The sequence below is a fragment of the Brachypodium distachyon genome, chromosome 2, assembly GCF_000005505.3.
Source record: "Brachypodium distachyon strain Bd21 chromosome 2, Brachypodium_distachyon_v3.0, whole genome shotgun sequence".
NCBI lineage: Eukaryota > Viridiplantae > Streptophyta > Magnoliopsida > Poales > Poaceae > Brachypodium > Brachypodium distachyon.
This window is the reverse complement of record NC_016132.3, coordinates 3,901,063-3,924,947: the sequence shown is the minus strand read 5'-3', so window position 1 is coordinate 3,924,947 and position 23,885 is coordinate 3,901,063. Positions and strand designations below refer to the sequence as shown.

Here is a 23,885-nt window from a genome sequence, read left to right as displayed (position 1 = left end):
GAACTGAATTGAGAATGAGTAGTTCAAACAGCTAATACGACCGAAGATACTTGCGCCCCTGATTCAGAGTCAATGCGACGCCATACAGCAATACAACTTGCACAAGATGTTACAATATGTTTGTGTTCCAGTCCAGACCAACCAGTAAAAGCATAGGGTTTATATGAGGCAAGACAAAGAAATCTCCATTAAGCAACATAGCAAGTTGCTGTTTCAGGCGGAGATGTGCGGTGGAGAGAGCCACAATAACTGCAGGATTCAGCCATTTTAGTTACAAAGCATTTGGGTGCGGAAACCACGTGTGGGCGCAGCCAAGGTGAGCTCAGTGCACTAGTCTGCCGTCCAGCTCTGCTCGACAACCTCCCGAACTTTGCGGTTGTAGTCTCGCTTGTTCTCGCTGAACATGCGGGCAGCTTCTGAGTTAGCAGGCGAATTCGGGTTTGGGTCACACAGCAGAGACTGCAAATGGAACACACAACTGGTTAGCCGAATGCAAACACAACCAATATCCTTGCCTCCAATAGAGACATGCAGTTCTTGATTAGAAATGGAACACGGTTGGATTGCATGTTGTTACATCTCATATATTTCCATATTTTGCGTAGGATAGACCGCTAGAGAGAAGCATTTGCTACGACCAATCGTTTCTTTCCCAAGACTGAATTCAGTAATAATTTCAGTGAGTACACCTGTTACAGGATTTAGAGGGAACCAAGGGAAATGGTATATGTTTGTATCGTGACCAAAATCATGGAATCAATTTTTTTGGCCATGACAATTGTTTTGATGGTTGAAACACTTTTGCATGCCAATGCCCTGTTGCCTGCTCTAGTTTATTTTTTTTGTCAACATTGGCCAATTCATGGGCAAGCAAAACCTTGACCAAAATGGCTGGCAAATATTGGCTATTTCAAGGTTGTCTTGGGCTCAAGCAAAACACATCCAAAGTTCTTGAGACCTTCAGTACAGTGGTGAATAGCATATGCCGAGTTATTTCTAGAAGAGACCATAGGGTAGACTTTCAAGCAATTGGAAGTCTTGCCCTGTGAAGTTCTAAACTGGCAATACACGGTACAATCCCTGTATGCTCAAACAATTGTTATTTTGGTTGCCTGCTGCTCATGACTTGCTAGTAAAATGGTATTTAAAACTTTCATTCAACCACAGCAAGCAATTAGTAATTACCATCTTGATGTATCGAGTAAGTGGTTCAACATAGAGCAGTGCTAGACGTATGACTGTGGCAGGTGCAAAAAATCAAGGGTGGATTTTTGCTTCTAGTAGGGCTAAAACAGAGGCCAAAGAATTGAATCATCGTAACACTATTGTACTTGAAAATCTGTACGCATAGTTATTCCATTCAAAATATATCTACCATTGCTACCAAAAAATTGTCCAAAATCAGAACTTTAAGGGATTCCAAATTTGAAAGAATGTTATGAATTTTAAAATATACACCTAGTAACAAAATAAAAAGCTGGCATTACAAAATGTTGAAATGTAAATAATCTGGGCTGGTAAGAAAAAAGAATTCTTTTTTACCTGGATGGACGTAAGTATAGCAGCTACATCATATATCGGGCTCCACTGATTCTGTAGGATATCTAAGCATATGCTTCCATCAGCATAAACTGTACAGCATAAGAAAAATGTCAGGATGAAAAATATAAGTGGCCAAAGCTTCCTTGGTCCAGATTTATATAAGGAACGCATGCCCTCAAAATAGGCTGCAAAGTCTGCAGCATGCTTGCTTGATGTAAGCCAGGTACATCTATCGAACATTCACAGCACAACCGAGAAGTGTACATCTATCAGGTAACAGGATACACAGGACATTTCTTAATTCTGGAACCTCTCGACCAAAAGACACCCAGGGTGAAAAGTTAAATAGAATCACTAACATGTGTTAGGTTGATCCAATCTAACTATTTCGCGCACACTCGGTTGTCTAAAGTTGGGGTGAAACAACTTACTGTTGGGATGAAACATCCGAGAAATAAACCGAACAGTTGGTGGCTTATTAGGATATTCTTCGTTAAACTGGAGAGTCAACTTAAACGTACCTGCAAAAACCAGACATAATTTAACACAGCAGTAAAGAGACAAACCAAGCTATGGCACAGAGAGCTAAGAGACAAGGACACTATGCCATAAGCGAACTAAAAGCCATATAAGAGTTGTACATGTGAATATGTGATGCCAATTACTACTTGCTGCATCGAAGCTGACATAGAATCTGTTTCATATTTAGTGTTTTCCTATAGAACATTGATCAACATTATAATGATGTTAACGGTTAACCCATTCTAAAAAATGATGCTAGCTCCAAAGTGGGTAATATTGTTTTACTCATCACAGTTTTATATCACTGGTATCAGCAGGCTTGCATACTTGCACATGAACTGAGGGCTAATCCCTGTCCATGTTAACTCTGATTTGTGATTTACTCAGTGTTTGCTAGTATAAGACATTCAACAGTGAGGGAACAAGTCGATCTGATGCCCTTTTTTCATTTTATGTTTGTTCCGGACACCTACAAGTCTGTACTGTTACAAGTAGATTATGGTGTTCAATATTATTTGATCATATTAGTGTCTTCGATATTAATCTGGCTTCACCAACACATATGTACATTAACTTAATTGTTTACATATGGCACCTGAAGCTCCAGTACAAACCATAAACTGCATCAGTTCAAGAAAAAACAAAATAAAAGGATACTAACTAAAGTTTAAAACATTATTGACATAGCTCTCAAATACACTGAAATCAACTAACCTCCATCCCACGGGCTATCGTCAGGCCTGCAAACCAACAGAAGGAAAGGCATGAGCACAAGATCACCCAAGTAATAGAAGGATATGTGCCGGCATTAAGTCTAGCACCATACCCAAAAATCACAGCATTCCAATGCATTATGTTATTATCCTGCGGGGCGCCGCTTATGCCAGCAGGAGGGTCCTGCATCAACCGCTTGAAGTCCCTCATCAACCTCTTCCTCGAAGGGGTAGTCATCCTCAGAGGGTCCCTGCACAAACCACACGTGACGTGAGCACACAAAAAGCTATGAACCAATACATACGTCATAGCACAAAATTACGGGCAGGGAATTGGGTCGCGTGCTCGGCTCAAATCCTCCTTCCTTTGAGGCATACGCTCATGCCCCCGCGCAACGATGAGTATAGTCGATGAATTTGACAAGAGAGCAACCGTCGCATCGAAAATCACAACCAAAGGGGGGAAAAACCAACCGAGCCGGGGGGGCGAAGCTAGGGATCGAGCGATCTGGGACGGGGGTCCTCACCTGAGGGGCGGCCGCCGGTGGAGGCGTGGGCTTCCGCGCACTCGTGCCTCTAGAGCATGGGGGACGGCGGAATGGGCGGCTTTAGGTCGGCCTGGGCAATGGAAGGCTCGAGGAAGGAAGGAGGGAGGCTGGTATGTAAAGAGGGGAAAGGGTTTGGATAGGAGAGTCGGAGAGGAAAGTCAGCGACGCACGACACCACCACTGATTGGATTCGCAGAAGAAGCAAGTGTTCCAGATATTATTCCGAAAGGGATCGTATTCCTAACGTTATTGTTCAGTTGCTGAATTTTTGTAGATTCGGTTCATATTATCATGACAGAGTGGAGACATGGACTAGGCGGAAAGATCGGATTTGAGATGGAAATGCTGATGGTGTCAAAAGAAAGGTGATGACAAAGGCATGGCTAGAAGTTAGGGTTTCGAAGGTTAGCACAGGATGGAGTCTCTGATAGAGAAGAATCGAATGCCATCCTGCCCTGCCCCCATCTCCAAGGAAGAGAGGGGTGTCGGGAGATGGTTGGGACGGCTACGAGGCCGATGTTGGTGGCAATCGGGTGAGAGCGGGACGCCGAGACGATACGTGGTGGCAGTTGGGTGGGCGTCATTGGACGTGGACGGGTGAGAACAAGACACAAGTGTCGTTTCACCAGATAGATTCTCCTCCTTCGCCGTCAGGTTTTGGCACCAGTTAGGGTCTTTTCTGAGCACTCCCTCTTGTGTTGTTTTGTAGGTATTTGTCAGTAATCACCAAGGCAACCACACATTAATCAACCTAGATGATGCCCACATGCAGTGCTACATGATCGTGTTAAAACAAACGGAATGCATAGATAGATGCTTAAAATCAACTAAAACTCATGGAAGAATATTTTAAGCGTGTTTTTGTTCTACCTTTAAAACAACAAAACCTAAAAGCACCATATGTGACAAGATGATGTATAAACGAAGAAATGTTTTCCTAAAAAAAATAAGACATAATATTTGATGATGTCGTGTTCTGAATTGATATAGGTTAATAAAAATGTAAATAAAGAACGCATTGATAGAAAAAAATCTACTTCCTCAGCTTATACAAATCCCGTGACTTATTTCGAGACCGAGGAAGCAGAAGCGAAGGATAGACAGTACTAGAGATTTTCAGCCATGTTTAAGCAGCAACAAAACAAGAAGACATGCCTTGAGATTCGTGCACCAAGGGCGTTCAGACAACTGCTCCCTTCTCTTCCATCACTGCACTGCTCTCTCTTATCCTCGACCTCACCCTTCCATTCCTCTCGCAAAACCCCCCGCCCCTTTCTCCTAATCTAAACCCTCCCCGCTCCCCCATGGCGATGGCCGCCGCCGGCCGATGCCTCCTCCTCTCCCGCCCCTCCCCTCTCCGCCTCCGCATCCTCCGCGCCGCCCTCTCCACCGCCGCCCCCACCCTCACGGCTCCTGCGCCCCCTCCCCGCCACGAGCTCCTCCTCGAGCGCCTCCGCCTCCGCCACCTCAAGGACTCATCCCCCGGCCCCCCGAAACCGCCGCCCAGGGAGAGGGCCCGGGGCGGGGACAGGGGCTCGCAACACCCCCAGCAGCAGCAGCGGATTGTTGAGGCGGACAGCTTCGAGGAGCTTGGGCTGGAGGAGGAGGTGATGGCCGCGATGCGGGAGGCGGGCATCTCCAAGCCCACCGAGATCCAGTGCGTCGGCGTGCCTGCCGTGCTTTCCGGCACCAGCGTAGTGCTTGGCTCCCACACTGGCTCTGGGAAGACGCTCGCCTACTTGCTCCCTCTTGTTCAGGTACATGGATTGGCTTTGTTGATTTGAAGGGGAAAAAACCGTGTAATAAAGAGCGACATTGCAGCATGTGTCTGGTGATATAGTAATGCCGTTATGCATAACTCATACCAGAGAGTCTCATTTCTAGCCACTCCAGTTACAGAGAGGGCCTATTAATATGTCATGCTTAGCATCTGGAGACCATTACAAGAGTGAGGCAGTTCAGTATTTGAGTAGCATGTAAGTGTTGAACAGAAAATACTACGAGTAATTAGTTCAGAAGTCTCAGGGGAAAGGGGATGTATTATGTAAGAATTACTTTATGAGCTATATGGTTGAAGCTAAAACTTGTGATAAATTATAATCAGTATGATAAAACTAAGGATTTATAGAAATTTGGATCAGTTGTTTATAGGAAATCAATGGCCTGGTTGCGGTCCAGGGAAAAATTAAAACTGGAAACTTATACCCTTCAGGTACGTACTAGCTCCATTGCATCTTCCAGAAGTCAGGAAATGAAAATGGATCTAGCTCCGTCTTGTTTCTGCAATCACATGGCTCCATTTTTCATTGAGAAAAAAAAAGAATGGTAGAGTCCAATCAGGCGAAATGGATGTTTCTTCTTTTGAATTTAGCACTCTGATCTGATTATCGCCTGTGAATTAAGACATAAAGTACTTTCTAAGTTATATCCAGAAGGTTCAGTAACCATGGTAGCTCTTCGATTTGTGTAGCTCCTGCGTCACGATGAAGCAACGTTGGGTATGTCATTGAAACCAAGGAGGCCAAGAGCAGTAGTTTTGTGCCCGACAAGGGAACTGACTGAGCAGGTTAGCAGTGATTTGAACACCTTTTTTTAACTATGATGTTATCTCTCTGTCATTGGCTGTTGATCATGTGATAATCGCAAATGGCAGGTCTTTCGTGTTGCAAAGTCCATAAGCCATCATGCACGTTTTCGGTCAACGATGGTTAGTGGAGGCACTCGTTTAAGACCCCAGGAAGATTCTTTGAACATGCCTGTTGACATGGTTGTTGGGACACCTGGAAGGATCCTTGATCATATTAAGGAGGGTAATATCGTTTACGGTGACATTAAATATCTGGTGTGTTCCTGAGTTATTACAAAAAAAGTTACCATCCTGCAAAAAATTTCATGATGTCATAATTTCTTTGAATCTGTTTATTTATCTGCATTGCAGGTTCTGGATGAGGCAGATACAATGTTTGACCAAGGCTTTGGAGAAGACATACGGAAGTTTCTCGCTCCTTTGAAGAACCGTGCTTCAAAGCCTGGTGATCAAGGTTTCCAGACCGTCTTAGTGTCTGCTACCATGACCAAGGTTTAATTCTGATCAGTTGTCCAGCAAATCCTATGTAGCTTAATAGACATGATGTGCTATCTTGTTAATCTTCCATCGAATATTTTAATTTTTAAGACAAACTTCTCTCTTTGTAAAGAACCATGTTTTACCTCTTTCAAATTACTTAGTACTGATGCTCAAGCCGGTAATTTTTTGTCCACGATTCTGAACTTTTAATATCCTTTATTGACCACCCTTCTACTGCAGGCAGTACAAAAACTGATTGACGAGGAATTTGAAGGTATTGTGCATTTACGGACATCAACCTTTCAGAAGAGGATTGCAACTGCGCGGCATGACTTCATCAAACTTTCTGGTTCAGAAAACAAACTTGAGGCTCTCTTGCAGGTTTGTTGAACTCTGTTTCCCCTCCTGTCCTCTGTGTGCATACAAATGTGTCTTGATGCAAGCTAGCTTCAAATTGGAGGGGTGTCCATTAAATTCTTCATTTGTTTATATATCTTTTTGTTGATACAGTTTAATGGGGTTAACAATGGGCTACCCGATATTAAGAAATGACATTCATGAATCAAGTAGTACAGACGATACTGAATCTGGAGAGTTTACTCACCTGAGTGATCTTTCTTCTGCTGAAACGACACCTTTAGGTTCTTGGACCTGTGGCCTGAACTTGCCAGTAGGGATTATTAGTAGACTAGTAGTACTCTTTTGTGCTTAGAGTACCAGTGGTGGGCCCAGAAGGGGAGACTCACTCTGCCACCACCATGGTTAGCAAAAGGGGTGGACGACTCAGCCTTCACTCGACAAGTCGTATTGGATTTGGTTAGTCCAGTCAAGCCAATGTCCCATGTTGGTAGTCCCTAGTCCAATGAGGATCAACCATTCTTATTCAGACAAGTTGTAAGCTGGTAAAAACCCTAGATACAAGAGTTGTCTAAATGATCTGTTCTCAGTTAGGGGTCCTAGAGATGAGTTGAGTTGGTTGCTATGTAAACCCATAGGAGGTAATCTGTCGAATCAAGCAATGAATTAAATGGATCGTTCTTTCTATGTGATGTGCCCTTTCTCCTTTAAGTGTCAATGTCATCCTCAAGAGCTAAGCCTTCCCTTCAAACTAAATTCCCATAAATCGAGCCATAGCATTTGCTTCGTGCCTTCGTCATGAAAACACAAAGCACACTTTGTGATGGCATGTGTGGATGTGGCTTTTACATTTGGTCTAATGGTCAAAATGCACACAGAGGACATAGCCAAAACGAGAGTAAGATAAACAAACCTGCAATATGTATTTCGTTTCTTTTTTTTCTGCGGCGAAATATATATTTTGTTTCAAGGTTATCTAGCAAGATCTTATATCTCCATTTTGTCCATATGTGGAAAATTTTGCTCCACAAATCAGTAGTGCACACTTGATGCTCCTTTCTTGCTAGTATTGTGTCAAATGCACGAGATACTGAAGGATTTTGTTATTGCAGGTTCTTGAGCCAAGCTTAGCAAAGGGAAATAAAGTTATGGTGTTCTGTAACACTTTGAATTCAAGTCGTGCAGTGGACCATTTTCTCACCGAAAACCAGATATCTACTGTGAATTACCATGGAGAGGTTCCTGCTGAAGAGAGGTCTGTCAGTTTGCCTAAATGTGTTCCTGCCATATGATATTTTGAATAAAAGGATAACTCTAGTGTAACTCGGTAACTGTTCCAACTCCCAATTTCGTTTTCCCACCATAGAAGGTGATGCAGCGGGTGTATCATTTTATTGGAATTTTTCAAGATTCGATTAGTCACTGGCCTGACTGCCTAGTTATGCCAGTCATGCCTTATGCTATTTACTTTTCCCAGTAAATACATCACCACATGTAGATCATAGAAGCACATGACTAGAGTGAACTTAATTTGTATAGGTAAATTTCATCATTAACTTATTGAGGATGGAATATATGCGTCACATATGGCCACATAATTTGGTTCTGGACTGACACACCAAGTTTATGTGTAAAGCCATTTGTTTAGGTATGGTGGTAGTATACCTACTGCTTTATTTTATGAACTAGTGATTAAGTAATACAGGTGTTAGGTGGTTGCTATTCTTACGATATTGTTATACTCCCTCCGATCCATATTAATTGTCTCAAATTTGCCCAAATATGGATGTATCTATGCCTAAAAAGCGTCTAGATACATGTAATATTTTGACAAGTAATATGGATCGGAGGGAGTAGTCTAATTTAGGCTGCTAATAACCATTTACCTTGACAGAAGAGGAAAAATAAAATTCACACGATTTTACTTGAATTATGCTGAGTGCTTCTAGTTTTAAACTTACTGTAGAGTTGAGAACCTGAACAAGTTTAGGAATGAAGAGGGGGATTGCCCAACATTAGTCTGCACTGATCTGGCAGCTAGAGGACTTGACTTGGAGGTTGACCATGTCATCATGTTTGACTTCCCAAAAAACTCTGTATGTGTTGGTTCCATCTTCCTTTAATGTCTGTTCTGAGTAAATTTACACCTCAAGGATTCTTATTATTCTGGTAAATTTTGCAATTATAGATTGATTACCTCCACAGAACGGGAAGAACTGCACGTATGGGAGCCAAAGGTATACTCACTTGTTTGCTGTAACTGACACATAGTCATTTTCTATTCTCACCTTGATCAGGTATTGCACTGCAATGCTACATTCAATATGATCTCTTCTTGACCTTGCATACCAATAACGCTTGCATGCGTGCTCCGCTGAGAATTCTAAAAATTCTTATTGCAGTTTAGATGCAGTAAAAAGATATATTGATCATCTAAGTACAAACAGGGTCTAATCTAGAGAAATAGGCAGTGGCGAAGTTAGAAAACCAGATTGTTGGGTTCAGTTCCTTTGTTTATAGTGTAAATCTTCATTAATGTGCAAGACAAAAACTGAATCAATGGTTATATGCCAGCCCTGCCACTGGAAATAGGTGACAGTAGTTAAGAACTTGGGATTGGAATGTAATATGTAAATCAGCGTTATGCAATTATTTTGGTTTGAAGTGAGATGATAAGAGATCGTCGAACAAAGATATGATATTTCTGCCATTCTCACTGATTTGTGGATTGTGATTGTAACTGGTTAGTCTTCGGGTAAAGAGGCAGGTACTATGTGTTCTCGCCTTTCATGCCAATACTCATGTGCCTAATGCAGGGAAAGTCACAAGCCTTGTCACGAAGAAAGATGTGCCTTTAGCTACACGGATTGAAGACGCCATGAAGAAAAACGAGAGCTTGGATGCTCTCACAACTAGCAATGTCAGGAGGGTGGCTGCCAACCCACAAAATCCAAGCACCAGAGGAAGGAATTCAACGTTGGTAAGGAGATCAGATGCTCCAAGAGATTCTCGTCAGAAGGGCAAGAGAGGAATCACACTTTCAAGAAGGTCACCAAAAGTTGCCATCAAGGATACAACTTCGACCAGAAAGCGCTCGTCAACCAAGAACCAGCCATCTTCGTCCAGAAAGCGCTCGCCGGCTAAGAACCAACCCAAGTCTAAGCCAGCAGAGGCCGGAAAGGCCAAGCCGGTGAAATCGGTTAGCAAGGGCGGGGTTAAGGTTGGAAAGAGCAGTGGCAGCAGACCAAAGCCAGAGGGCCGGAAAGGAGATGCTCTGAATAAGCTAGGACGTAAGCTTAGCGTGGTTGGATTCAGAGGGCGTAGCACTGGGAAGTCAGCGCAGGCTTCATAGTAATCCCTCTGAAATTTTGGATTGCGCAACCTGTACATATCGATGACTTGTTTTCTACCATTTTCCTTTTGTAGCTTACAATGAGTTTTTCTTTTCTTTAAAGGAGACTTATGAAGAACTGAAGAATGTTCCCACGAGATCTTTTTGCTGTTGGAGTTAACATGTGCTCTAGTATCCATGAATGGTGAATGCAGTCTTACATCTTGTTTTAATCTCTCTCCAGAAGATGTAGGAAGCACCTTCGGACGTGTTTTTCAGCTTCATGTGTAAACGGGAGAAGTGATTTTTAGAGAACTAGAAGCATCAAAAGTTGAAGCTGAAGTCCAGACAAACAGGGTCTTAGAGAAGGCCAAACCTTATTCATTGTGTCTGTACTAAATCAACGACACTTATTAAATATCGTTCATTTAGTACAGTTTAAGTACAAAATTGTACTAAATCAAAAACACTTATTATGGATCTGAGTGATCACAAACACTATGTTTTTACACGTAGTATATAGTAAAGTGATTTTATTTTAGTCCTCTGATCAGACGCACAAGCACACGCACCACAGCCATGTACCTAACAAGATCTACAACTTATACACTACACGTCTTAAGAAACTTCCGAAGCCTCGAAACACCCCCAGGTGAGACACCAACCCGGGTGCAGAGGCGCAGCAAGGGCCGGGCGTAGAAGGTTTTCTCTTTGATAATTTCGGTGATTTCATGATTTGGTCTGGGTCTTAGCTCGCTAATTCTAACGATTTGGCGGAACGGCATGGTCTTGACGAAATCCTGGTTCCTGCCCGGGTGGGTGGCGTGGCCGCTGCCACCTCCCACCACCGAACCAAGTGCTCGTTCTCAGTAAAGTGAAATTTGGCTCGGATGGTACCATTGGAGAAGAAGACACGAGAAAGTTCTGGAGAGCCAAAATATCCGAAAGTCCAGCTAAAAAAAATAGAATATCCGGAAACCGCAGGCTGCTTCAATCCGCGCCAGAAACGGGACACTTGTCAAGACAGATCACACCTCTCACCCGATGACAATGGGTCCCGCAAAGCCAGCCGGTCTACAGAAAGAAAGACCACCGAATGCGACGAAATCTCTAGAACTTTCTCCATCAGTTCACAGTCTTCCCGTAAAACACTCGCCCGCCGCGCCGCGCGCATTCTACCACCTTCGACAACCTTCCAGGCTCCCCCATCTCCCACCACCTATATAATTCCCCCTCCTCCCACTTCGTCACCATCAAAGCAAATCAAGAATCCAACCAAAAGCAGTCCAATCCAAGGAGACCGATCGAGATCAGCCAAGCGAGAGAGAGAATGGAGGGCAGGATGTTCGGGCTGGAGACCCCGCTGATGACGGCGCTGCAGCACCTGCTGGACATCCCCGACGGCGAGTCCACGGGCGGCGTTGGCGGCGGCGCGGGCGGCGTCGAGAAGCAGGGCCCGACGCGTGCCTACGTCCGCGACGCGCGCGCCATGGCGGCCACCCCGGCGGACGTGAAGGAGCTCCCCGGCGCGTACGCGTTCGTGGTGGACATGCCCGGGCTGGGGTCCGGCGACATCAAGGTGCAGGTGGAGGACGAGCGGGTGCTGGTGATCAGCGGCGAGCGGCGCAGGGAGGAGAAGGAGGACGCCAAGTACCTGCGCATGGAGCGCCGCATGGGCAAGTTCATGCGCAAGTTCGTGCTGCCGGAGAACGCCGACATGGACAAGATCTCCGCCGTCTGCCGCGACGGCGTGCTCACCGTCAACGTCGACAAGCTGCCGCCGCCAGAGCCCAAGAAGCCCAAGACCATCAACGTCCAGGTCGCGTGAGCTCGCCCCTCCCGTGTGGCACATCGTATCGGATCGAAGCTGAGTGGATAGTGTCGAGAACGAGTTCCCGGACCCCGGTGATGAGTGATGTGTCTCTGTTTTTAATTTTCTGCTTGCTTACTGCGTAGTACTCCTGGTACGGTTTATCTGAGGTTGTCTTGTCGGTTCGCAAGGACGGTGGTGATGGTTTGCTGTTTCGGTTCACCTGCTTTGCCTGAATAAATGTATGAATCTCTTGGCCATCTTTTATCTGAAAATTAAGAAGCGAGTTTGCGGGTTAACGACTGATTTTTTGTTATTTTAAACTAGCGTTTGTCGACAAAATGGTACTTCAAGTTTGTCAAAATTTCGCTAATAGAAGTACGATCTCTGCCAATGTTGTGCAAAGCAATATGAGAACTTGAACTAAAGATCATCCAAGGAAATTAATCTAGGATCAATCCACATGAAATTTGTTCTTCAAACCGCACTGGGGATCTCAACTACAGTGAACCAACCAAGAATGTAACCCCTATTGGCTGAGTAATAAAACCTCTTCTTCCTGTAAAAAAAGGAAATATAGGATCAATCCACATGAATTTGGTCAACAAGAAGCTTATCAAAAAAGCAAACATAGCTCCGTTTCACATAGTTTTGTGGACTGGGATTCAGTGAAGTCACGGACAGACTTGACTTTTCTTATCAGCCGTCCAAACCAGATCCAAGGGACAAGATGGAACCAAGGCAAAATACGTCCATGACTTGTTGCTTTCGGGACTCCATCCGCAGAGAGAAAAAAGGCTTACAGATTCTGAACAAAGAGAAGCAAATCTGAACATATTGGCTTACAGATTCTGAACAAAGAGAAGCAAATCTGAACATATTGGAGTACGCCAATAACAAAAGAAAAAACTGCATCACTGAGCAGATTATAAATATAAGAAGTGAACATATTATGAGGAGAAAAACTAAACCAATAACACAAGCAAAAATTGAAGCAAATCTGAACCTTAACACTGAAATTTTCTACAACTTCATACTGAGTCTGTAGCACTTGAGGGGCCACTAATTACATTGGAAATCTGAACCGAAAACTGAACCGAAAATACATCCAGTTTCTAATACATTAGGCCATTTCACTTGTACATTTAGGCCACAAAATACTATGGTTAGCCCCCAAAATACATCCAACAAACTATAGTTAACCCTCAAAATAACATGTAACCACGACATGTAGACACTAGAATAGATCCTCACCATAAAGAGTATCATCACAAATAGTAGGAGCTGTGATGAGCTGGGTAAAACTACCAATAACATTGTACTCATCATTTTTCACGTTTGGTTCTTCCTTTCGGGCATCATTCTCCACTTCTACTTGAGGTTGTACCTTTGCTCCTTTTTTGCTTGCAACGACAGGTTTGGTTAGCTTCCGCTTGTCCTTTCGCAACTTATCAAGTCAAGTTCTAGTTCTCTTCTTATGTTTGGATTGAACCACTTTTTTCTTCAGTTGTGAAGCTCTTAGCAAGTCATCTGTTTGCTGCACATTTGGGTCAGCATTTTCTTGCTCATTACTTGGTTCACTAATAGGACTAGTAGGTACTTTTGGTTTATCCTCTACTTGTGGGCCAAGGGAATCAAGTGCATTTTCTAACAAAAAACAACATGCAGTAGAGTAGGATGCTTTACGTGCCAAATTGTGAAATTTATAAGATAGTTTCTTGTACCGAAGCATGGCTTCTAGTTTTGGATTTTCTATCACATCTCTTCCTTGCTTGTCCAATATACTTCCTTTACGTGCTTCTCTAGTCCATCTCTTCAAGACATAATGTTGCGGCAATGTCTTTATGTTCATCAAATCAAGAACTTTCAGTCCATGTCCGCACAATATTCCTGCCCTTTCAAACATTCCACATGCACATGTTGCATTTTGGTTCAAAAGATCAGCTGTCACAATGCACTCATCCTCAAATGTGTAATCACCATGCAAATTACCAATAGCGACAGCATATTTATTTTCATCCAATACTCTAGTGCATGCAGCCATGGATCTTTCATACTCACCTTGAAAAGCTTCAAAAATAATTGGAGTGTACACTTTTCTTGCTTGTACCAACATAGGCGTGCTCATCTTGATTGCTGGTATTTTTTTCCTTGCTTCAAATTCAGATTCCAGCTCCTTGCTTCTTTTTACTTCCACTGTCCTTTCAAAATGCTTCAAAAATCTAACAATATGGAAATCAGATTTCAGATGGTTCTTCAATGAATTGTTGGAACTCTCACTTAGTTGTGTACTTCTCACTCCCAAACTGAAAACATCTCTCATAAATTCAGCCCATTGTTCTTTTACTTTGTAAATACTATCCAACCAAGTTTGCTTATGCACTTTGCACCTCATGTTGGCAAATGCTTCTTCAAATATTGCCCTGTCCTCATATTCATACATACAAGCTGCAAAATCAGTGAGAATATGTGATTCTTTGTCTTCACCCTGTTCGTTCTCATCATCCTCTTCACCCTTAATTGGAGATACATGTCTGACAGCATTTTGCATTATGTGAAAGGTACAAAGTCCATGATATGCTTCTGTGAACACAACCTTTACAGCTTTTCCCATTGTAGCATCTTGATCGGTATAAATAGTTCTAGGTTGCCTTCCATTATGTGCAGCCAGAAAAGTGTCAAAGAGCCATTTAAATGAGAAAAATGTCTCATCAAACAACAGTGCAGCACCAAAAACAGTAGTTTTCCTAAACTGATTGAGACTAAGAAAAACCCCAAATGGCCGATATTCCTTGTTTGTGCCAAAAGTGGTGCCGAAAGTGACAACATCACCAAAATGTGCATAGTCTAGCATCATTTTAGCATCTACCCAAAAAATGTTTGTTATGTGCTCCTCACAATCTAGCTGCAAAGCATTGAAATGATGGGTTTTCAACAATTTTGTCATGAAAGTACTTCAACATGCCCACCTGACCAAAAGCCAACTCCCTTTGCCTCTTGCTTTGCAAAAGATTTTTATGGTCACGACAAGTGTAACCGAGATTAAATGGTCCACCAACTTGATGAGAAGCAAGCTCATATGCAGCTTTTGGTCCAATTCCAGAATCATCGGCAGCTTCAATTTCAAAAGTTTGAAATTCTGAAATTTTCCTTTGGGAAGCCATGAGGTGACGTGTTTGTGGCAGGTGAAGGAAGTGATTATGTTCAAGAACTACATCAATTACATTAAAATTTCCAGAGCCTCGATCCAATTGAAGAGTCGTTCTAGCATGACAATTAGTTCTTGTTTCAGCTCTAAAATGCTTCCGAACAGATTCTCTTTCAACTTTTTTACGATAACCTTCGTTGGCACATACATATCTGCATGATGTCACTTTACCATCTAGTTTGCTCTTATTAGTCCACCTTTTCCTCACCTCAAAACCTGCATGACCCCCATATGCTACCCAAAACATCCAAGCCTCATCTAGATTTCTGAATCTCATACCAACTTCAGAAATCCCCTTAACAGAATTTGCCATTGCACAACACCCACAATTATACGGACGTCCCAATTATACTACAAAGTCTGCCCAATTTTAAGCCAACAACCCATTATCAGTGTACCAATTGCAAAGGGAAAACACTCAAAACTACACAACAATCAGCACTGAACTCTAAATCTAACTGATTTAAGCAGGAGCATACCTTCGGTCCAGTCTTCTCCTCCACGGCGGCGCCAACGTGCCTGACTCCTCCTGCCGCAGCCCACCTTTCTTCTCCTTCCCCGCAGCGCCGCGTCAACCTCCTCTGCGCGTAGACGTGCCCACTGACGAGGTGAGCAAATCCCGCCCCCGCGAGGCGCGGTGAGCGGAGCTCTGCAGATCCCGCCTGGGTGAAATTTTGGCCTGGCTCACGCCCCTTTCCCGCGGGAACCCACCCCGCCTTTTTCTCTCTGCCGGATGAGTCCCGAAAGCTGCAGTCATGTGCGTATTTTGTCTTGATTCCATCTTGTCCCTTGGATCTGGTTTGGACGGCTGATAAGAAGGGTAAAGTCTGTCCGTGACTTCACTGCACAACTTCACTGAATCCCTAGTTTTGTCCCCGGAACTGCTGCGTGGATTGCTTTAAATTCATGCTGTTGAATCAATAAATGAAAGTTCCACTTAAATCTGTATCAATTGACACCCGGTCAGATCTCTATGTGTTTCCTTCAAAAGATGTAAGAAGCCATTCTACAAGACCATGATCGGTGCTAACTCCGTGATGCTAACTCCGTGATTTTGTACGCATGGGTTTATTTGTTAAAGCTGACTTCTTCAGCTTTCTCCGAATAGAAAATATATTTTCAAATTTGAGCACAAGAATCACTTAAAGCATAGAGATTCTTGCAGACATTGAGTATAGGGCAGTTTGTTGGAAAAAAGATGAGGGAGGCTACAACGACGTCAATTAGTACAAAACAGAGGGACTACAAAGTGTGACCTACATGAGCTTTCTTGACGAGTCCTTTTCTTCTTCAGCCAGGAATGAGCACCCAGGCTCTGTTAGAAACTAGCCAATGCCCCGCGCGTTGCTGCAGGAAATCTGTGCATCAACTATAATACAGAGTAATGTTAGTTAAAATGAAAAATGATTATATTACAAAGATGCAAGTAGTCCGTATACAAATACTCCCTCCGTCCAACAAAAGATGTCTCAAGTTTGTTAAAATTTAGATGTATGTAGACATAATTTAGTATATAGATGCATTCAAAATTAATGAAAGTTGAGACATCCTTTGTTGGACGGAGAGAGTATAAGAATTAGAGAGATTGAAATAAAAATATAGTAGCACTGCCCTATTTACAAAACATAAGTCAGGGAATAACTCAACATTTGTTTTTCCATCCAAAAGGCATTGGCCAGGTTCAATAGTATGGAGATTTCCTCAAATTCTTTGACTCAATCAGTATGGACAACATGGCATGACGCATGGTTTTACTTACCTGCGTATCTACAATCTAATCTGCCTGTAGCCCCCGAAGTATATGCGCAACATAAATGAGAAAAAACAATCCAACTTATACGGAAGATTTGGCAAAGACATACCAATTTTTTTGTAGCCCAACAATTTAGGATTTTCGTTACTGATACACCCATGGGCAGTTTAGCACTGAATATATCTTCGGAATGCTAAATCTGAAAAGAATGAAGATACCTCCTCCACCACTTACTAAAACTTGTTAACCAATAGTTTAAAGAATGTCTTCGATTAGTCTGCAGTGCCTAGCATAGAAGACCTCAGACCGATCGATATTGTAGAATAGAAGGGTAGAATGTCTCTGAGGAGATCAAATTCTAAATGCTTCAGAGCAGAAAAAAAGAGGCAGGGAATCAACGGCCTAACTCGAAATGAGATCTGCAGTAATCAGCAAAGCTCACGCATAAAAATAGACGAACCAGGAGTATGCAGAGTAGTCGAAGACCGGGAGGACACAGAGATGTGAAAACCTGTGAAGTAACAACATCAAAGAGGACGGAGAACCAGATAGGATATCTATGTGATGGGCCGGAGATAAAGGTAAAATAGAGATGATGCTTGAGGGTGCCGGCCTTTGGTCGTCTAGATCGCTGCCATGGGCAGCGACTGTACAGCCATGTGCCGTATTAGTGCCCCATCAGCGGCCATAGCGGAGAAGACGAATCTGTCCTACTGCCCCATCGGCATCCAGCGCGGAGAAGACTAATGGCAGGGTATGGCATTTTGTGGTTGGGTTGGCTTCGGTGTGGGAGGAGACCTGTGGAAGGAAGGATCGAGGTGAGATATAGGCAGGAGAAAGTGCAGAGAGGACACAGGAGGCGGAAGGGCGCTTGTCGCTGGTGACGGGAAATGGTCAATGAAGAAGAGACGAAGAGGCAGGGAAGGGGAGAAGACAAACATGAGTTAATTAGAATGATATTTTCAAGATCGTGGGGATTTGGATGAGTGTGAAACGGCGTTTGGGTTCTTGCAGAAATTAATGGCTGCCAGTGGGGGAGAATACGAAGAGGGAGTGGGAAGAAGAAGCACAGTGCTGAGATATTTTTTCCTAGATAGAAGTAGGTTTACTTTGTGGACCGCATGTATGGGCCTACAAAGGAAGAGGGAGTGGGAAGAAGAAGCACAATGCTGAGATATTTTTTTCCTGGATAGAAGTAGGCTTACTTTGTGGACCGCATGTATGGGCCTACAAAGTGGGGAATTAATCGAGGGATCCCATTAATCAATCGGTTTTCTTTATAAATTGATTATAAAAACCACTTTAAAAAATAAAGAGACACTAAAATGCTGATGTGGCAAGGGGCTGGGGTGGATAGGCTGCATGTTGAAAGAAATAGGTTAATGGATGTCCGCTACTTAGATATAGATAAAAACCACTTTAAAAAATAGACACTAAAATGCTGAGAGAAATAGGTTAGTAATTAGATACAGAGGATTATCACTGGGGCACACACAGCAACAGGCAGACAATCTTCAGACAGGGCCAAAACATTGCTAGCGGGTAGATAAAATAAGCAAAACCTACTGTCAAAATTTTCTGTTCCAACATGTCAAACATACTTATGAGCCACAGATATCAATAGACGAAGAGACGAACATGATGCATTCTACATGTCTGCTTCAGAATCGGACTTGCCGTTCTCTCTGACCAGAGGGCTATTTAGATTCTTTGCGTACAAATCCTTCGCTGTTATCTTATCCCGCACATTTGTGGACATGTACGGAGAAACACATCCCTTGACCTGCGTTCAAATTAAACGTACATTTAAACTTGACTTCTAATGCATGACTCTTATCACCGCTACTCATTTCCTCTTAATTAAGCTTGAAAAACTCTCGCCAGGGCAAAGTGAGGTTACCTGCAGAAGAGATCTCGGTATCAGGATGAGCCCCTGCAGCAGCAGGTCTACACTTTGAAGACGCTCAACAGGAACAGGAGTGATCACGTATAACAGACCTCGTTGCACATCAATACCTCTGACAATACCTGGGCAGGTGTATAAAGTATAAACCAATGTCAACGTAGTTCAATATAGAAGTCGGACCTGCTATTGTCAACTGACCAGCTTACGATGGTTATTAATCAGTTACAAATTCATGACCGTAACAGAGAACCAGCAGAATTATGAGTTGCTTAAACTATCACTGCATAAAACAAGTGCTACTGCTTATTTGCTTCGCCTTATTTAACAGCTATTTTTTGCTCACAACTTTGTGTTCTATCTAACTCCCAACATAAGGGTACAAGAGTGGCCTTGGTGAGAATTTTTTAGTAACTAAAATGTGCAAGACGAAATCTATGCTTGCTTGATAGCTTCTTATTAACCTTTTTAACTTGTCTTAATAACCCATGATTATCTGAAGAATACCAACCATACACCCAAACTCATCTGAACTTAATGAATGGTTATTTAATGCAGCCAAACAGGAAGCTTATGCTGCAATTTTCAATGGTTGTTGCACTTATCACCAATATATGTGCATGAGAGAGAGAGAGAGTACCAAGACCAACACACCAAGGAATTGCATGGGCTGTCTCAGGTGTGTCAGAACTAATTGCCAAGCCAACTATAGTAGCATTAAGACTACGCCATATCTCTGTACGAGGTACCTACAAAGAAAGTATAGTAAACAGAATGTAATTTTCACTATCTGCAATCACAAAAACTTCAGTTTCCCACCCTCCTTTATCACCAATGGAAGAACACATAGGGTGGATTTTTTTAGCATGTGAATACTGCACATTCTTAATAAGACAACAAGATAATTCAGCAGCTAGCTCAACATGTTACAGAAAACTGATCTATCATATGACGGTACTTCAATTGCATAAGCACTTCTAGTCTAGAATCATTTGATCAACTCTTTGATGAACTGTCCTTGCATGCTTGGTCAGCATCATGTTTTACTTTGCAGAGTACTGCTAGATTCAATGTACTCTAACATCCTTTAACCGACATTAAGGTTCGGGTTCCACTCCGGTCAAGTAATGTGTTAGTGGCAGGTCATGACTAATCTTGAAGGTAGAGAACATAGCGATGTAAGTTGTTGCCCATCACTCACAAATGTTGTAAGAATTGGTTGCAGAAGTGACAATGACTGAGGTGTTGATGCTTACATTTCTGGCTACAGGTTGAGGGGCTACTAAACTAAGCAAACAAATGATACTAGTCTTATTGTAAACTAAAAGTAAGTGAACAGTAAAGAAAGTGTATCAGGTTATGCTCCAGATTGTAGTAAGGAGAGAGAGAACTAACCTCGCAATGAAGATGTATAACTTTGACATCTGAAAATAATACTTCATAGGGTGGGAGTGATGCTAAGGCATAAGCAAGCTCTTTATTTGTTGCTACTGATATGTCACTTGAAAAACATTGCTTAAAATATTCTACCAGCCGACGTTCACGCATTCCACCCCCATCTTTCCTCTTCAACGATCTAAAAGAAAATCAACATTAGCATTCCCTTTTCAGTTAAAACAAATGTCAGTACTTTTACTAGAATATGAATGTGGAATGGGAGAGTGGGAGACTGCGAAGCTAAATAGTAGTGGAACTATGTATTTACCAACAAAACTATACATGAGAGAGCATAAATTACTGGAAATATGCTATCCTATATATCAAAGCATTCTGCTAAATTTGACAGAGAAAAAAGAGAGGTATTAGTGAGTGATTCCTACTGCTATTCCTGATTCATTTGTTGTCTGCAAATTCGAGATTATGTATAGGTGTGAGTCCTGGCCAGAGATGGATACTTTCGTTCTTTGCTACAGCAAGTCAACAACAAGAATATTTTTGGGTAAAAAAAGAATACTGGTAAAAAAATGTAATGTCCACGAGCTGTAGAATTCACTGAAGGAAACTGGCATCAGAGTTGCTCTTATGACTTGAGCCGAGGTAAGCAGGGAGGTCTAACAGTCTCCCAACCACCATACAAGTTTCACGTTTCCATATTCATCAAATTACCATGGAGACTTTCGTGGTCCTAGACTTGAACCCAGGTGAGCATGGAGGTTAGACACTAAACAGCATCCTCACCACCAGGCTCGGACCTTCTCATGTTCATCACAACACAATCAAGGAACTTGATTGTCTGTTAGCTACTCAACTTGGAAACAAGTTACAATGACTTGAACATTAAACTGAGGGAAATAAATTCACTTACGATATAGATAAGGAATCGTGACATGCAGCATCAATTTTAATCACTTTAGGTCCCATTTGCTCATCATCCAACCAAAACATTCCATCAGGGAGATTCTTTCTCTGCCTTCTGGTGCGTATCTGAACAACAATTGTGGGACATATATACCTTAGCATCTCTACAAGCATATCAAAACCAGTACCTACATCAAAATGGAAAGGAAGGGCCTTCAGAACAGTGAACACTGAACGATTTAAACACAGATAAGTCATTGTGTGGTAAAACAAAGCTGGACAGCTTAAAATCATTGCTAATATACCTTTCACCCATCCAGGAGTGTTGACAATTAAAGGAAGCACTTCACTCCCAGTACATTGATATTTTTCAACAAAGTAGGTATACAAGAGAAATAAAGAGTTCAGATATGTTTCTGGATCTCTTTTTGAAGATGTATCACCAAAGAAGAAGCACCTGGTGGGTTTAGCATAAGGGAAATGTGTTGACATTAGAAAGGAAAAAAAGCTCCAAAATTCCAAATTAAAAAATGTTTTCTTCAGCAGAATCTAAAAGGCTACCTAGTGATGCAGATGAGATAATTTCTAAGATTTATCAAACCTATGGTGATTGATGGTAATAATAATAACAACATGAGACATAGTAAGCCAGTTTATAAGCAGCGATTGGAAGAGAAAAAGATGTCAACAGATAACTTACAACCATCAGCTATACACAATTTCTATGTGTCCTTGAGCTTGACGTTGTGTTGGTCAAGTTCCTCTTTTATTCTAACTTGTGCCATGGAGCAATTGATGTTATGAATTTTTTTGGAGTTGATGCATGGCTCTCTTTTTTCTTATTGCACACAAACTTCTCTACTTGAAACCAGTGACTGTGAAGTATGAATAAATTCCTGCAGATTGCCTGGTTTTCTCTCGCTCCATGGAATATGCGTGATTTAGTACAGGTCTGAGGCCAGAGGGTTGGGCGCTCAGCCTCATTTAGCATATGCATGATCTAGTACAGGTCTGAGGCCAGAGGGTTGGGCGCTCAGCCTCATTTAGCTGCTGGCAGGGCTCTTTACTGCTGTGGTAGAGAGGCTTGAGGGTTACATGGACTTCTAATACTTTATTGTTTGATCCAAACATATGACAGTGCTTAGTCCTAAATAGATAGCAAAGTAATAAGTAGATTGGGAAAGTGACTACTTGGTACTTGCCGTAAGAGGATGCATACATGGACTTCTTTTATTGTCCTTAATACTGTCGGTAGTATCGTTAACTTCCTAACTAATCTTGTATCCGCATCTCTGTATTTTAACTTCCACGGGGAGATTCTATATTCGGTTGGCTAAGGTTAGGGCTGGCATTTCTGCATGAACAATGTGTGCTACAGCCTACAGTTGCTCTTCCCATGACACCTCAGCTTCTGAAGCACTTGAGGAACACAAAATTACACTGAATTCTTATGCAATATTGCTGTACATGCGGCATTACAGTGCAGCTCCAAGAAAGACAGCAGGGAGAGCTACTCCCTCGGAACAAGCTAACTACGGCTTAGCTTATAGTTAAAAGTCTGGTGCCTAGCCAAATTTGATGCTATTCCTATACCTGTGACTAACCTGGAGCTTGTAATTTTGTAAACACATTTCTATTTGCGCTTGCTGTGCAGCACAAGAATAAGTCAGTGACCAAGCAGCTACAAACAAAAGTAAGAGCTAAGACTTTCCGCTTCACATCCTAAGCAACAATTGTAGAAAGTAAAGAAAGTTGAACAAATTCTCCACAACTAGTGGACGTTATTCTAAGCGGTAATAAGAACTTACTAAGCGGTAAGCACGGACTCCTAAACCTACGAAGCCTGAGGGGAAATCGATATCATCATTTCGCAAGATAACAAGAAGAATAGCAGGATTTTTCATACCTTTCAGCCTGTCGTAGAACAGGGTTCTGCAGATCTGCACACAAGCCAGTAACCAGCAAGTTAGTTAGCTAACGAACCAGCATCCGAGCAACCAAAAACAAAAATCCTCTAGACTAACACACAATCCACACCAGCGATAGCTTCGTCGACGACGTGTAGCGAGAGGCAACCCGGCGGTGAGAACTCTGGCTGCCCCACGTCGGTGTCCAGATACCCGACCCTTCCGTGCCTTGCAAAAGAACAATAATAGTCAGAGAACCAGCATACTGGTACTGCTGATGGAGTTGGATAGGGTTTGGATGAGGGTGATCACCTGGGGAGCAGCGAGTTGAGGAGGAGGCGGGAGAAGGTCGACTTGCCGCAGTTCGTGGGGCCGCAAACGAGGACGACCGGAGTCGAGAGTTCGGAGGAGATAAATGCGTTGGCGGATGCCCAGTCCGGAGGGACTATCACCGCCGGCGCCGGAGTTGGCGGAGGACTGGCGGAGCCAGGGCTTCTAGGGCTCGGGCTGGGGCTTGACATGGGAGAGGCAGCGTCGGTGGCACGAGGTGCAGGGGATGGGGACGAGTCCAGCTTCTGGCGTACTGTCCGACGGGATTGCCGCATCGCCGGTGGAGAGGAATAGGACGAGGCGCACGGCGAGGGTATGCGTCGGTGGCGGCGGCGGCGGTGGAGAGTGGAGAAGTGCGGGAGCAGACAAAACTGGGGAGCCGCCGCTGCAAAATTGCCCGCGCCTATAAGCCGTGAGAGGCCCAGCGAAGCGGTTGTCCTAAAGGTGCGAACCGGCCCGCAAAGCCCAACTACTCATTTTTTACATTGGTAAAAATTGTTGAGATCTTCAATTTATCCTCCAACTCTTTTTCACCGTGCTACAGTAGAAAATATTTGGAAACAGTAAATTAGTAATTCCACGGTGCTCGGGCCACC

The 23,885-nt window shown here is 43.0% G+C and overlaps 5 protein-coding genes across 12 annotated transcripts; 2 read left to right on the top strand and 3 right to left on the bottom strand.

Moving 5' to 3' along the window:
* Positions 1–8: 8 nt before the first annotated feature.
* LOC100842938 (ubiquitin-conjugating enzyme E2 2) lies at positions 9–3,498 on the bottom strand. Its single transcript, XM_003564456.4, has 6 exons — positions 3,305–3,498; positions 2,891–3,028; positions 2,779–2,804; positions 1,974–2,063; positions 1,543–1,631; positions 9–459 (listed from the first exon to the last, which is right to left on the bottom strand). The coding sequence occupies exons 2-6, from the start codon at positions 3,013–3,015 to the stop codon at positions 331–333; spliced, it is 459 nt and encodes a 152-aa protein (XP_003564504.1). The 5' UTR covers positions 3,016–3,028; positions 3,305–3,498; the 3' UTR covers positions 9–330.
* A 1,116-nt stretch (positions 3,499–4,614) lies between these two features.
* Positions 4,615–10,313, top strand: LOC100840295 (DEAD-box ATP-dependent RNA helicase 39). Of its 2 annotated transcripts, XM_024458386.1 has the most exons (10): positions 4,615–5,082; positions 5,796–5,891; positions 5,979–6,167; positions 6,264–6,404; positions 6,633–6,773; positions 7,862–8,004; positions 8,716–8,845; positions 8,938–8,986; positions 9,566–10,100; positions 10,205–10,313. In XM_024458386.1, coding segments are annotated over exons 1-10 (1,878 nt in total). In that variant the 5' UTR covers positions 4,615–4,629; the 3' UTR covers positions 10,206–10,313. The 2 variants fall into 2 exon arrangements, with proteins under 2 accessions (XP_024314154.1, XP_003564496.1); XM_003564448.4 differs by having other exon boundaries at positions 9,566–10,283.
* Positions 10,314–11,295: 982 nt separating this feature from the next.
* LOC100837857 (17.5 kDa class II heat shock protein) lies at positions 11,296–12,189 on the top strand. Its single transcript, XM_003564440.4, has one exon. The coding sequence runs from the start codon at positions 11,411–11,413 to the stop codon at positions 11,906–11,908; it is 498 nt and encodes a 165-aa protein (XP_003564488.1). The 5' UTR covers positions 11,296–11,410; the 3' UTR covers positions 11,909–12,189.
* A 690-nt stretch (positions 12,190–12,879) lies between these two features.
* Positions 12,880–17,959, bottom strand: LOC106866198 (protein FAR1-RELATED SEQUENCE 5-like). Of its 7 annotated transcripts, none has more exons than XM_014899003.2 (4): positions 16,961–17,959; positions 16,359–16,467; positions 15,578–16,041; positions 12,880–15,458 (listed from the first exon to the last, which is right to left on the bottom strand). In XM_014899003.2, exon 4 carries the CDS (start codon positions 14,835–14,837, stop codon positions 13,347–13,349), a length of 1,491 nt encoding a protein of 496 aa, XP_014754489.1. In that variant the 5' UTR covers positions 14,838–15,458; positions 15,578–16,041; positions 16,359–16,467; positions 16,961–17,959; the 3' UTR covers positions 12,880–13,346. The 7 variants fall into 7 exon arrangements, with proteins under 7 accessions (XP_014754489.1, XP_024314157.1, XP_024314160.1 ...); XM_024458389.1 differs by having other exon boundaries at positions 15,578–16,007; XM_024458392.1 differs by having other exon boundaries at positions 17,312–17,959.
* Positions 17,960–18,255: 296 nt separating this feature from the next.
* Positions 18,256–23,687, bottom strand: LOC100835086 (polynucleotide 5'-hydroxyl-kinase NOL9). The gene is made up of 9 exons (XM_014899005.2): positions 23,272–23,687; positions 23,090–23,187; positions 22,959–22,992; positions 21,358–21,509; positions 21,060–21,240; positions 20,150–20,330; positions 19,395–19,503; positions 18,752–18,879; positions 18,256–18,634 (listed from the first exon to the last, which is right to left on the bottom strand). Exons 1-9 carry the CDS (start codon positions 23,562–23,564, stop codon positions 18,500–18,502), a joined length of 1,311 nt encoding a protein of 436 aa, XP_014754491.1. The 5' UTR covers positions 23,565–23,687; the 3' UTR covers positions 18,256–18,499.
* Between the last annotated feature and the right edge of the window lie 198 nt (positions 23,688–23,885).

Bases quoted from the DNA above. Each gene is read 5' to 3' on its own strand.
- LOC100835086 (XM_014899005.2), bottom strand. From the start codon at position 23,564: ATGCGGCAATCCCGTCGGACAGTACGCCAGAAGCTGGACTCGTCCCCA. The intron at 19,504-20,149 runs GTTAGTTCTCTC...CTTTCTTTGTAG, and splicing joins TTATACATCTTCATTGCGAG to GTACCTCGTACAGAGATATG. The intron at 18,880-19,394 runs GTACTCTCTCTC...ACACCTGCCCAG, and splicing joins TCCTTGGTGTGTTGGTCTTG to GTATTGTCAGAGGTATTGAT.
- LOC106866198 (XM_024458387.1), bottom strand. From the start codon at position 14,837: ATGACAAAATTGTTGAAAACCCATCATTTCAATGCTTTGCAGCTAGAT.
- LOC100842938 (XM_003564456.4), bottom strand. From the start codon at position 3,015: ATGACTACCCCTTCGAGGAAGAGGTTGATGAGGGACTTCAAGCGGTTG. The intron at 2,805-2,890 runs GTATGGTGCTAG...GTTGGTTTGCAG, and splicing joins TGGAATGCTGTGATTTTTGG to GCCTGACGATAGCCCGTGGG. The intron at 1,632-1,973 runs GTAAGTTGTTTC...TATGCTGTACAG, and splicing joins TCGGATGTTTCATCCCAACA to TTTATGCTGATGGAAGCATA.
- LOC100840295 (XM_024458386.1), top strand. From the start codon at position 4,630: ATGGCGATGGCCGCCGCCGGCCGATGCCTCCTCCTCTCCCGCCCCTCC. The intron at 6,405-6,632 runs GTTTAATTCTGA...CTTCTACTGCAG, and splicing joins TGTCTGCTACCATGACCAAG to GCAGTACAAAAACTGATTGA. The intron at 6,774-7,861 runs GTTTGTTGAACT...TTGTTATTGCAG, and splicing joins AACTTGAGGCTCTCTTGCAG to GTTCTTGAGCCAAGCTTAGC.
- LOC100837857 (XM_003564440.4), top strand. From the start codon at position 11,411: ATGGAGGGCAGGATGTTCGGGCTGGAGACCCCGCTGATGACGGCGCTG.